The sequence below is a fragment of the Erythrolamprus reginae genome, chromosome 9 (assembly GCF_031021105.1).
Source record: "Erythrolamprus reginae isolate rEryReg1 chromosome 9, rEryReg1.hap1, whole genome shotgun sequence".
Lineage (NCBI taxonomy): Eukaryota > Metazoa > Chordata > Lepidosauria > Squamata > Dipsadidae > Erythrolamprus > Erythrolamprus reginae.
In genome coordinates, this window is record NC_091958.1 from 29,648,487 (window position 1) to 29,661,126 (window position 12,640).

Below are 12,640 nucleotides of genomic sequence, written 5' to 3' on the forward strand. Positions count from 1 at the left end.
CGCTTAGGCTTTTGCTGCTCCTGGAGGGGGGGAGGATTTAATCCTCCCCGCCCCCCCGGCAGCCAAACCTCGCTGAGGCTTTGGAGTTCGGGCGATCCGACGGAGTTCCCGCTCCCACCAACGCCCTGCAGCCGCGCCAGAGCCACCGCCACGAGAAAGCTTTCCAAGACCCATCAACGTCCCGCTGGAAGCTGCCCTCCCGCCAGCCGCGCCGCCCCGGAGCCCCGAAGGCTCGCAGCAGAGGGAGGCAAAGCGGCGCGCGGCAGCCACAACAAGCCCGCACTTGTTGCGCGATGGGAGCGCGAGGACGACCGCAGGCGCGACCCGGGCAGCCTTTCGACCGACTCGCTTTCGCCGCGCCCGGGAAGCGGCCGCTACGGGGCAAAAGGCGCGTGGGCCGGAGGGAGCGCCTTCTTCCGAGGGGCCACTCGCGCAGGCCCCGCACCTCCCGTCCAGCCATGCTCGAAGGAGGCGGCTGGCGAAGCGCGGGGCGGGCCGAGCAGAGCCGCGGCATCAGTGGCGGCCGAGCGCCCCGCCCCGTCGGGGAAGGAGCCGGGAGGGAGCGGTATTTAACCCGGGGCCGGCCGGGTGCGACAGCAGAGACGGCTGACCAACCCCCACGAGAGGCTCGAATAGCGGCGGCGTCTCCTGGGGCTGCCTGCGCCTGCCCTGCACCCCCCACCGCGGAGGGAAAGCATTGCCGAAATGCAAAGGGCGCACCCCGCCGCTTAGGCTTTTGCTGCTCCTGGAGGGGGGGAGGATTTAATCCTCCCCGCCCCCCCGGCAGCCAAAGCTAGCTGTCAGCGGCGCCGCGGACCGGCTGAAAAACACCAACGGCCCGGTCCTGGTCCGCGGACCGGCGGTTGGGGACCTCTGCTCTAATGAATAACATGGTTTGCAAACGAAGGATTTTAACCCTTTCTATGCTTGTTCAATTGCCATCTTAGGGTTCCAGAAATTCACTTTCTGGAGCAATGGTGGAGGAATCCACTCAGTTTCCCCCCTGGAAGTACCATTCAAGTGATGTTCCAAGCTAGTGGGTCACCAGCTATTCTGGCTCTGTGGACCAGCAGCGGTGGGGATGGGGAGAGGGGATGGTTCCAGGGGAGTGCCCACTGCTCGCACAAATGGATCTTTGTACGCTCATTGGCTGCTTGCACGGCCCAGTTCTCAGTGGGCCATAGTACTGGGCTGCAGATCAGGGGTTGGAGATGCAGTGAGTAAGAACCGGGGTGGCACAGTGGTTAGAGTGGAGCACTGCAGGCTCCTTCAGCTAACTGCTAGCTGTAGTTCAAAAGTTCAAATCTCACCACCGGCTCAAGGTGGACTCAGCCCTCCAGCCTGCCGAGGTGGGTCAAATGAGGACCCCGATTGTTGGGGGCAAGAGACTGATTCTGTAAACCACTTAGAGAGGGCTGTAAAAGCAGTGTAAGCAGTATATAAGTCTAAATGCTATTGCTATTGCCTCCTCCCCTCCCCCCCTCCCTCCCTCCTTCCTTTCCCTCCTTAGTTCAATCCTCACCAGCTCCAGATTGACTCATCCTTCCATCCTTCCGAGATGAATAAAATGTGCACCCAGATTTATTTATTTATTAGATTTTTTATGCTGCCCCTCTCCGTAGACTTGGGGCGGCTTTGTTGCGGGGGGGGGGGAGAGGCTGATTCTGTAAACCGCTTACAGAGGGCAGTAAAAGCAATGTGAAGCGGCATATAAGTCTAAGTGCTGTTGCTACTGTTCTTAGGCAGCTGCCAGTAGCCCCATCTCAGCACCCAGTGAAGTTGAGGTCCAATCCTCCCCAGTGTTGCAACTCTTTCCAATTATTTGTACATTAAGGGAGGTGGGGTCCAACCAATCTAGAGTTTCTCCGATTGAAGAAGAGTTCCTGACGGATTCAGGCCTTGCAAAACCGTCTTCGCGGCAAGGATTTTCCCCGATTTTGGAGGGACAGCTTCCATCCGTTCATTCCTTCTTCCCCATCCTCAGTTTTGGTTTGTTTGCCAAGGCTGAAATCTTTCACTCCCTCTAGCCTCAAAATTCCACCCTTCCTCCGCCCCCACCCCAAGACCTCACGGAAGGTCTCCTGGTGGAGAGGGGGTTGGACTAGAAGACCTCCCAAGGTCCCTTCCCGCTCTATTCTGATTGGTTGAGATGAGTCTCTCCTGCGTTTTACAGGGATTCAAACAGATGCTTCTCCTCGAGCCCAACCGAGTCAGCAGATGGTGTGTTGTTTTGTATCCCAAGCAGGAGCGGATTGCAATTACTGCTGCTACTGGTACACTGTGTGTGCAGCTTTGGTTGTCTTAGCACGCACATCCCCAGCTTGCTTTTGCCACTGCACATGCGCAGGAAGCACAAATGCACTGAAATCTTGCAACGGGCCACATGCGCAGGTGAGGTTGTGGGGGGAAATCGCTGAAATCTCTCTGATGCGTACGTCCCCTTGCAATATTTTGCTTCCGTGAATGTGTGCAAAGCAAAAAGTATGAAAAATTGAAGGAAAAAAGCTGGTGGCGCCCATAGGACTGCCCCCGGAGCAGTTCTGTGCAAATGGCACAATCTGGTGGCCGCTACGGGTGCGCAGACCCCTACCGCACCGGTAGCAGCCCTTTACTGACCCCCCGAGGCTACGGAGTGGGTCTTTCCAAGCTCCAGGAAGTGCAGCTGGCAATCCACGCAAGGATCCCTTTAAACATGGTCTGCATGCACGCATGCATGCACACAAAACCTCCAGCACACGAAGTGCAGCCAACGGTTTCTCCATAAGGGGGCACTAAACACCCGCCTGGCACTCCTGGCAAGGCGCTGGCTGCAGGAACTGCCCTCCCCGGGGAGGGGGAAGAATGACATCACCTTCTCTTTGTAGAGAGGAGCCACGGAAGGGCTGAAGGGCTGGGGCACCATGAGGGCTGCTTCCCTCCTGGGTGACGAGGAGCGACCCCGGAGCCAGGAGCAGCCTTCCCAGCTATTGTTCGTTTGCACAGAAGCCACACACACAAACACACCACACACGCAAGCAGGGAAGCAGGCACGCACAAACCAGCCCCTGCAGCCCAGGTGGAGAGCAGCCTCTATACAAGAGGAGCTGTGTTGCCCTCCAGCTGCTGTCACCCTCGATCAAGGCCACTCGAGCCACAGGGGATCCGATGTCAAAGTCAGCTTCTACCCAAGAAAAAAGTGATGGGGTTGTTTTGGTAACTGCAAAGGTGTTTGGATGTCTAGTGTCAGAGGACAACTAACAGTCCGATCGCTTGGATCCTGAGACCCCCCTGGGCCTCATTTCAGTTCACCCTCCTGGGCGGGTGTGTTTGCAACCCCCTGCACACATTCTGCCGTCTCTCTCTCTCCTCCCTCCCTCCTTCTCCCTATCTCTTTCCCTCTCTCCATCCATCAATCGTTGATGCATCCACCTATCTAACTATCTATCATCTATCAAGACCAATCAACCTTTGGAAGTTGTGGGATCTTCATCACTGGAAGCTTTCAAGAAGAGACTGGAGTGGTGTAGGGCCTCCTGCTTAGGCAGGGGGTTGGACTAGATGACCCTTCCAACTATTGTCAAAACCTTTTTCTCTCCCTCCGTCTCTCTCTCTCTCTTCTCCCACCCTCCCTTTCTCTATCAGATTTGTATGGTTTCCCAACTTCCATGCACAATGACTCTAGGCCAGTGATGGCAAACCTATGGCACAGGTACCACAGGTCGCACGTGAAGCCATATCTGCTGGCACACGAGCCATTGCCCTAGCTCAGCTCCAACCTGCATGTGTGTGCTGGCCAGCTGATTTTTGGCTCGCAGGGAGGCTCTGGGAAGACGATTTTGGCTTACAGAGAGCTTCCAGGGGGATGGGGGAGGGCGTATTTACCTTCCCTCGGTTCCAGGGAAGCCTTTGGAGCCTGGGAAGGGTGACACGCGAGTCTACTGGGTCCACCAGAACTTGGGAAACTGGCCATTTCCGGCCTCCAGGGGACAAGGGAAGCTGTTTTCGCCCTCCCCAGGCATTGAATTATGGGTGCGGGCACTCGTGCATGCGTGATAACACACCCGCATGCTTTTTCGACACCTGCTCTAGGCAGTGTACAGCATTAAAAACCAATAATGTAAACTTCCCCCCATCCTTCCTATCAGCTGCTACTGGTATGCTATGCACACAGCTCTGGTCATCTTGCACGATATGCATGGGCTATGCGTGTACATCACCAGCGTGTTTGTGCTTCTGCACAGGAAGAAAAAGTGCACTGAAGTCTTGTGAGGGGACACAACCGTGCGCAAGACTTTGGTGGTTTTTTCCCTCTCTCTCCCCACTCCCCACCCGTGAGCCAACCTCCATAGAAGACTCCCCTAGAACAGGGGTGTGAAGTGGAAGGCCCAGCGGCCGGATTCAGCCTGTGGGGTGCTCAGGTTCGGCCCATGACCTGGGAGAAGAGGCAGTGCCAAAGGTCAGCCTGCCTGACTTAGGACTGTTCATTTAGTGAATTGGGGGTGTTACTTGGAACCCCCCCCCCCCCCAGTTACTAGACACAGACCTACTCTTATCTTTCCTTTGGTTAAACTGCTTAGACCTGCTCTGTGTATTCCTGCCTTCTGTGCCAATGCCTGCTCCAGATTCAAACCAAAAGGTCCCTTCTGCAGGATCCCAAAGCTGGAGCCAAAAGATCCGAGAGAGGCTGTGCAAGGGGCTCCTGTGCCCCCCCTCCCCTTCACAGGAAGGCCCCCTCCAACCGCAGCCCTGGCCGAGGGAGACCAGGGTGCCTCTCTGACGGAGGCCCAGGAGAAGCCATTTCCGTTCCCAGGATAAGACCGGAAATGGCTCTCGGGAGCCTCCTGAAAACACACCCCAGCCAGACCAAAGTCCCAGTCAAATTGCAACACTCAAGTCCAGCCCTTGGCCTTGTTCCAGGCCGCTGCTTGGCCAGAGCAAGCATGAGAAGAGTGCGCAGGGCACAAAGAGCCCCCCACTCCTTCCCCCTGCTCCCCCACCACCACCCGCCTTGCAATTCCAAACTGCCCAGGAGGACGCAACCCCCCCCCCTCCGGCCTTCAGCTGTTTGGAAGCAGAGGGGGAGGGGTCTGCTGGCACCAGCCGGCTGCCCTGCGGCCCCAGGCGGCCCCACCTGCTTCCTGCCTCTCCAACCCTCCCATCCCCTGAACGGGATGCCCAGCTTTTCTGGCGCGGGAGGAAGAGCCAGAGGTTGGAGCTGGCCAGGTGCCACTTAGAATCAGGTTTCTGGAAGGCCCTGGAGCCTGGAGGGAAGGACATCCAGCTGCTTAGACCAGGCCACGCTGGGACCTGCGCCCGTTGGTTGACCACGAGGTCCAGCCTGCGTTGCCCACAAACGCAAGCAGCCCTCCGACCCAGGGGCTGCTAAGAACCCCTAAGAGCCATGAAGGGTGGTTTGCCCAGCTCTCTTTCAAAACGGTAGAGCTGCTACCACTTCAGGCTGCTTTATTTATTTTTATTTTTATTTTATTTATTATGAGAGTTGGAAGGGACCTTGTAGGTCATCTAGTCCAACCCCCTGCTGGTGCATGAGGCCGTATGCCACGCTAGACAAATGGCAGTCCAATCTCTTCTTGAATGTTATCGAGTGTTGGAGCATTCACAGCCTCCGCAGGGAAACGGTTCCAGGGTATTAGTATAAAGCCCTAGTTAGACCATACCTGCATTCAGTTTTGGTCACTGCACTATAAAAAGAAATTGAAACTCTGGAGAAAGTGCAGAAGAGAGCAACCAGAATGATAAGGGGACTGGAAACTAAAACATACAAAGAGAGGTTGCTGGAACTGGGCCTGGCTAGTCTGGTGAAGAGAAGAACCAGGAGAGACATGATAGCATGTTCCAATATTTGCAGGGCTGCCCCAGAGAGAAGGGGGTCAGGATATTTTCCAAAGCACCTGAAGGCCAGATGAGTAATAACGGATGGAAGCTGAACAAGGAAAGATTCAACCTGGAAATAAGGAAGAAATTTCTGACGGTGAGAGCAATCAACCAGTGGAACTGCTTGCCCACAGAGATGGTGAACACTCCAACGTTCAAGAAGAGATTGGACTGCCATTAGTCTACAGTGGCATAGGGTCTCCTGCTCCAGAAGGGGGTTGGGCTAGATGACTTACAAGGTCCCTTCCAATAAAATAAAAATAAAATACATATTTATTTATTTATTTAATCAGATTTGTATGCCGCCCCTCTCCACAGACTCGGGGCGGCTCACAGCAACAACAACACAATGTAAACAAATCTAATATTTAAGTTAATTTAAAAACCCCAGTTTAGAAACCAACCATACATACTAGCATACCATACATAAATTTTATAAGCCTAGGGGGAGGGAAAATGTCAATTCCCCCATGCCTGACGACAGAGGTGGGTTTTAAGGAGCTTACGAAAGGCTAGGAGGGTGGGGGCAACTCTGATATCTGGGAGGAGTTGGTTCCAAAGGGTCGGGGCCACCACAGAGAAGGCTCTTCCCCTGGGTCCTGCCAAACGACATTGTTTAGTTGACGGGACCCGGAGAAGGCCAACTCTGTGGGACCTAACTTGGCGCTGGGATTCGTGCGGCAGAAGGCGGTCCCAGAGATATTCTGGTCCGGTGCCATGAAGGGCTTTATAGGTCATAACCAACACTTTGAATTGTGACCGGAAACTGATCGGCAACCAATGCAGACTGCGGAGTGTTGGTGTGACATGGGCATATTTAGGAAAGCCCATGATAGCTCTCGCAGCTGCATTCTGCACGATCTGAAGTTTCCGAACACTTTTCAAAGGTAGCCCCATGTAGAGAGCATTACAGTAGTTGATCCTCGAGGTGATGAGGGCATGAGTGACTGTGAGCAGTGACTCACGGTCCAAATAGGGCCGCAACTCGTGCACCAGGCGAACCTGGGCAAACATAAAGCAGCCTCAACTGGTAGCAGCTCTACCATACTTCTCTCCTGGGATTCTCCATGACCTGCATTCCCTTTGATCCAGCTCTGAGAGGGCCACTGGCTGGTTGCATCAGACACCCCATCACCATTTCCAGCCAGCAAGACAGACCTGAAGCTCTGTCAAAGTGATCTGGCCCCGAAGCAGGCAACCAGGAAGGAACACAAAACCCTGTTAAATTACTGCCCATCTTGCAAGCGGGATGAGATATTTGCAATATTTGCAGGGCCCACATTGTCTCCTGCTACGTCTGGGGCCCTAATCTGCAAAGCACCTAGAAGTTAGCATGCCCAGATGGACGGATGTACACACACACACACACACACACACACACACACACACACCAGGCTATGCAAACCTGGGTGAAAGAGAGAAAGAAAGAGAGGAGAAGAGAGAGAGGAGAAGAGGAACAGAGAAAGAGAGAGTTAAAGAGAAAAAGAGAGAGGGAGAGAAAGAAAGAAAGATAGAAGTGAAAAAGAAATAGAGGACAGAGAGACAAGAAAGAAGAGTGAGAAAGAGAGAAACAAAAAGAGAAAGAGAGAGAGGCAAGGAAGAGGGAGAAAGAGAACTGAAAAAGAAAGAGGGAGAGAGAGAGAGAAGTGAGAAAGAGAGGACAAAGAGACAAGAAAAAGAATAGAGAGAAAGGGAGAGAGAGAGAGTGAAAGAGAAAGAGAGACAGAAAGCCAGCGGTTCAAATCTCATCACTGGCTCAAGGTTGACTCAGCCTTCCATCCTTCCGAGGTGGATAAAACCAGGACCCGGATTGTGGGGGCAATAGCCTGGCTCTGTTAAAAAAGTGCTATTGCTAACATATTGTAAGCTGCCCTGAGTCTAAGGAGAAGGGCGGCATAAAAATTGAATAAAATTCTATAAATAAATAAAGCGTATCAGTCATATGACCAATTCGATTGTATGACAATTTTTGCAGTGCCTCCAAGTATGGTCCTGTAACTGTGGGGAGGACCCAAACTTTGAACCTGGGTCCTAGGGAACCCCCAGGTAGGTCCATTGGAACTTCAAAAAGCCACTAAGAGATCGGTCGTAAGTCAAGGACTCTCTGTAATGAGGTGCAAAAGCTTTACCTACAAAGATGTGGGAGGGATGGTGTTTTTTCAGACTCAATGAGGACTCCACTTAATGCAGCTTTCCCAAATGCCCTCTACATAGGGATGACAGTACCCATGATCCCCAGCCAGAGAGCCACACGATGTAAGGCAGCCTTGAATCAGCCCCAGTTGAGAAATGGGGGGGGGGGTTGTTTTGGCACCCGCTGGTGTGGAAACCAAAAGACGCCGAGACCCACAGGCAGAGGTGGGCTGCTAAGGTGGGACGGTGAGGTGTGCTCGCCCCCGTGGCTCTGAGTCCTGGCAGAGTCCAGCGCAATTACACTACTGCACTTGGGCAGGTAGAAAAATCGCACGTGGACATGCAGCCCATGGCACACCTGCATGTCTGCGCACAATTTTGCTCCCTGCCCAGGTGCAGTGGCAGAATTGCGCTGCCCTCCACTAGCACTCAGAGCCACGGGGGTGAGACACATGTCATTGTCCCACCTTAGCAGACCACCTCTGCTGCCCCTTGCCTGACCTGAGCTTATCTTCAAGGTCTTCCAGCAATAAGATGGTGGGAAGCAGCCAGATCCCCAGGCCTCCTCCTCTGCCACGTGTCCACCCTGTTCTCAATACAAGGACAATTCCACCTGAGCAGCCCACCTCTGCCCACAGGCCCCGTCTGGACCGCTTACCTTGCCTTGGGTCTTGGGGGAATCCCAGCTGTGGCTGTCCAGAGAAGGAGGGACCTGGTAAATGTCCTGGCCCAGGCCGGAGGGGGCTGGAGGGACTTGATAAATGTCCTGGGAGGGGCAGGCCGGCCCGGCTGGCACCTGGTAAACATCCTGGCCTTGAGAAGGGCTTTGTTTGGGGTAGGCGGAAATCTGCTTGCCGGCAGGAGACTGGAAGGGCCCCGGGGCCTTGCTGGGCGCTGGCACCAAGTAGACGTTGTCCTCTTGGGGGAGGTAGGAGGGGTGCATGGGGGTGTACTGAGAGGCTGGGGAGAGCGGGGTGTAGCCCCCTTGCTGGGAGAAGGCCAGCGGGGATTGTCCTGCGGGCTGCGGCAGGGCCGGCTGGAGGGGCCCCGGGAGCTGCTTCTTGTCATACATGCCCACCAGGATCTTCAGGCGGTTGCCTGGCACGATGCCCTGCCGGCCGTGCAAGGAGCAGAGCCACCAGCCGTCCAGGCCTTGCGTGTTGCGCTCCAGCACCGTCATGATGTCCCCTTTCCGGAAGGAGAGCTCGTCCGGAGACTCGGCCACGTTGTCGTAGAGGGCCTTGGCCAGCACGTTCTGCAAGAGAGGCGGGAGGGCTCATGTCAGACAGGCTGCTCATTCCAACCGGCCCAACCCACAGTCCCTGCGCTGCCGTTAGCAGACCACAAGGGTTAAGGGGCGTTGGCCCATCACGTTAAGCCACAAACCAACCAACTGCACGGGCAACAAGAATACTATGGTTTCTTGAAGCCTTGTTGTTGAAGCCAAGTTCAATAACATGCTAAACCCAAAACTTAAGTAATTAAAAGAAAAGACTGGACAGACATTGGTCTGAAAAAGTATAGGCTCTCTTGCTGGAGGCTCTAAGGTCCCTGCAACTTCTATTCCTATTCCTATTTCTGCTCTGTTCTGTTCTATTCCATTCATTCCAATATTCTATTCTATTCTACTCTGCTGTCCTCTACTCTGTCTTGTTCTGTCCTTTGGGAGTTGGGCGGCATAAAAGTACAATCAATCAATGTATGTTCTGTTCATGTCTGTTCTGTTCCTTATTCTTTATTCTATTTCATATTCTATTCTTACTCTATTCTATTCTGATTCCTCTCCTCTCCTCTTACTTGCGTTTTGCACACTGAAGTCAGTCCAAATCAACCCAACCCAACACTACAGAGTGATTAACAGAATAACAGGAGTTGGAAGGGACCTTGGAGATCTTCTAATCCAACCTCTTCTGAAGCAGGAGACCCTATATATCAGTGTATATCACCTTGGAACATTACGATATGTGGATTTTAATTCCCAAAATTCCCCCAAAGCCAGCATGCTTCTAGACAAGTGGTTGTCCAGTCTCTTCTTAAAAGCCTCCAAGGATGGAGCAGCCATTCCACTAGTTAATTCTTCTCACTGATAGGAAATTTCTCCTTAGTTCTAGGTTGCTTCTCTCTTTAAGGACCTTCCACCCCTTACTTCCTGCCCTCCTGCCCTTGGCTGCTTTAAAGCAGAGGTCTCCAACATTGGCCACTTTAAGACCTGTGGATTTCAATTCCCAAATTTCAAAGCAGGCTGAGGAATTCTGAGAGTTGAAGTCCACTGGTCTTAAGTGGCTAAAGTTTGAGACGCCTGCTTTAAAGAATGGGTTGAGCCCCTCTTCTCTATGACAGCTCCTCAAATATTGGAAGATGCTATCATGTTACTCCTAGTCCTTCACTTACTGTTCATTTAGCCTCCAGCCCCCTGAATCACCTTTGTTGTTTTTCTCTGCATTCCTGCAACATTATTTTTGTATCATGGTGACCAGAACTGTAGCTAATATTCCAAATGTGATCCCATAGCTTCATGGGATCTTAAGCAACACAGTGTGGAAACTTCACATTGGACTTCAAGCATCCTGCAGTGTGTGCCTCTCCATTCTTCCTCCATGCTCTGGGTCCTTGGTTTCCAAATGAGATGCAAAACTTTCCACAGTCTGTGTTTATTTGGGGAGCCATGTCATCTGCTGGTGTTGGTGCACTGGGCTTCATTAAGTCCAGGTCAACGCAGCCATCTACCAAGAGATTTTGGAGCATTTCCTTCCGCAGACGAGCTTTATGGGGATGCTGACTTCAATTTTCCAGCAGGACTTGGTACTTGCCTATACTGCCCAAAGCACCAACCTGGTTCAATGACCATGGGATTACTCTCTTTGATCGGCCAGCAAACTTGCCTGACCTGAACCCTACAAACTCCTAGAATGTGGTCATGTTACTACAACGGGAATCCCCAAACTTGGCAATTTTAAGACTTGTAGATTTCAACTCCCAGAATCCTCCAGTCAGCATAGACCTATGAACTATCAGGTTGTGGGGACATTGGAACTTTAAATCTGGGTTGTACTCTTCATTTTCAGGGTTTGTTATAACTTCGAATGGTCACTAAGCAACTACCATATTTTTGGGAGGATAAGATGTACCTCCCCCCCCCCCCAAAAAAAGAGGGTGAAAATCTGGATGCGTCTTATACTCTGAATGTAGCCCTGCCCAGCCTCTGAAACAGAGGTTTCAGAAGCTGAAAAGAGCCTCTGGAACGGAGCCTCAGGTGCTGACACATAATGACCCTGTTGCTAAAATTCACCTCTGGTAACAGCTGATTGGGGATATTCCAAGAGGCCCAACCATCCGCCATTCAGCTGTTTTCTTATTTTCTCCCCAAAACTAAGGTGCATCTTATCCTCTGGTGCGTCTTATAGCCCAAAAAATGCAGAAGACTGCCTGCACCCCCGTGTCACACCAGCAACCCTCAATAAAGCCCATGACATGGACCAGGAAGGCGAGGGAATAGATAGGAGGTTGTTAGCGTATTCCCAATGGCCCCACTTCCAAATAAAATAGCTTCCCCCCGCCCCTTTTTCAAAATATTATGAAGTTTATGCAGTCCTGCAGACAATTCACTGCATGGGAATAATCAGGACTTGGGGGTGGGTGGGTTGTGTTTGTTTTCTTTTTACTGCTTTCAGTTTCCAGTATAAATCCAGGCTCTGCCCAAACCAAGTTCCACTTGAACTTCCTTCCTCCCTCCCCATCCATTTTTTTCTCATCCATTCTCTGGGAAGATAAAATGTTTCTAAAGCAGAAAGCTATGTTGTATCCCTTTTTAGATAGATAGATAGATAGATAGATAGATAGATAGATAGATAGATAGATAGATAGATAGATAGATAGATAGATAGATAGAAAAACAGAATTAAATAAATTTAAAATAAAATAAATAAATAAAAAATAAAAATAAATAAATAAAATAAAATGAATAAAACAAAACAAAAGCTCCTGGAAATCCTACAAAAGCACCAAGGCAATCTTTGTCCTTATTCTTCTTAGGGTGGAATAAAACCCAACCACCATTCCTCCCTCTTTTCCTTTGGACTTTGTTAGTCATGTGAATTCAGCCTCTTTTGGGGTTTATATGTCAAGATCACAGTTCATTTTCCTCGTGAATAATTTCGCCTCCTTCAAAATTACAAATCTGGCTGATTGTGCAAAGGCAGCCTTTCGTTTTAAGTGCAAAGTACACGAGGGATGTGCAATAGATTAACCCATCTGTGGGCAAAAGGGGGGGGGAGCAAGGCAGGGACTTGTATTGTATTGTTTTTTTATTTGTGAATAAAAACTAAAAAAGAAAATAAATCAAATTAAATAAGTAAGTAAGTAAATAGTAATGATAAAAGAAGACAGTAGGACAGCAGGACAGGGATGGCAGGCACAGTGGTGCGCTTATGCACACCCCTTACAGACCCCTTAGAATGGGGGAGAGGTGGACTGTAGACAATCTAAGGTTAAAGTTTTGGGGGTTTGGGGAAGAAACCACAGAATCGGGTAGTGCATTCCAGGCACTGATCGCTCTGTTGCTGAAGTAGTATTTTCTGCATATTTTCAAGTTTAGAGCGGTTTACATTGAGTTTGAATCTATTACGTGCTCATG

General features: G+C 51.5%; 1 protein-coding gene across 1 annotated transcript in view; it reads right to left on the minus strand.

Annotated features, from left to right (window-relative positions):
- The window catches only part of BCAR1 (BCAR1 scaffold protein, Cas family member), a 71,286-nt gene that overhangs the window by 13,838 nt on the left and 44,808 nt on the right, over positions 1-12,640 (minus strand). The window contains exon 2 of the mRNA XM_070760679.1: positions 8,666-9,262. Coding sequence (XP_070616780.1) covers positions 8,666-9,262 — 597 coding nt within the window. The remainder of the gene's footprint in view (positions 1-8,665; positions 9,263-12,640) is intronic.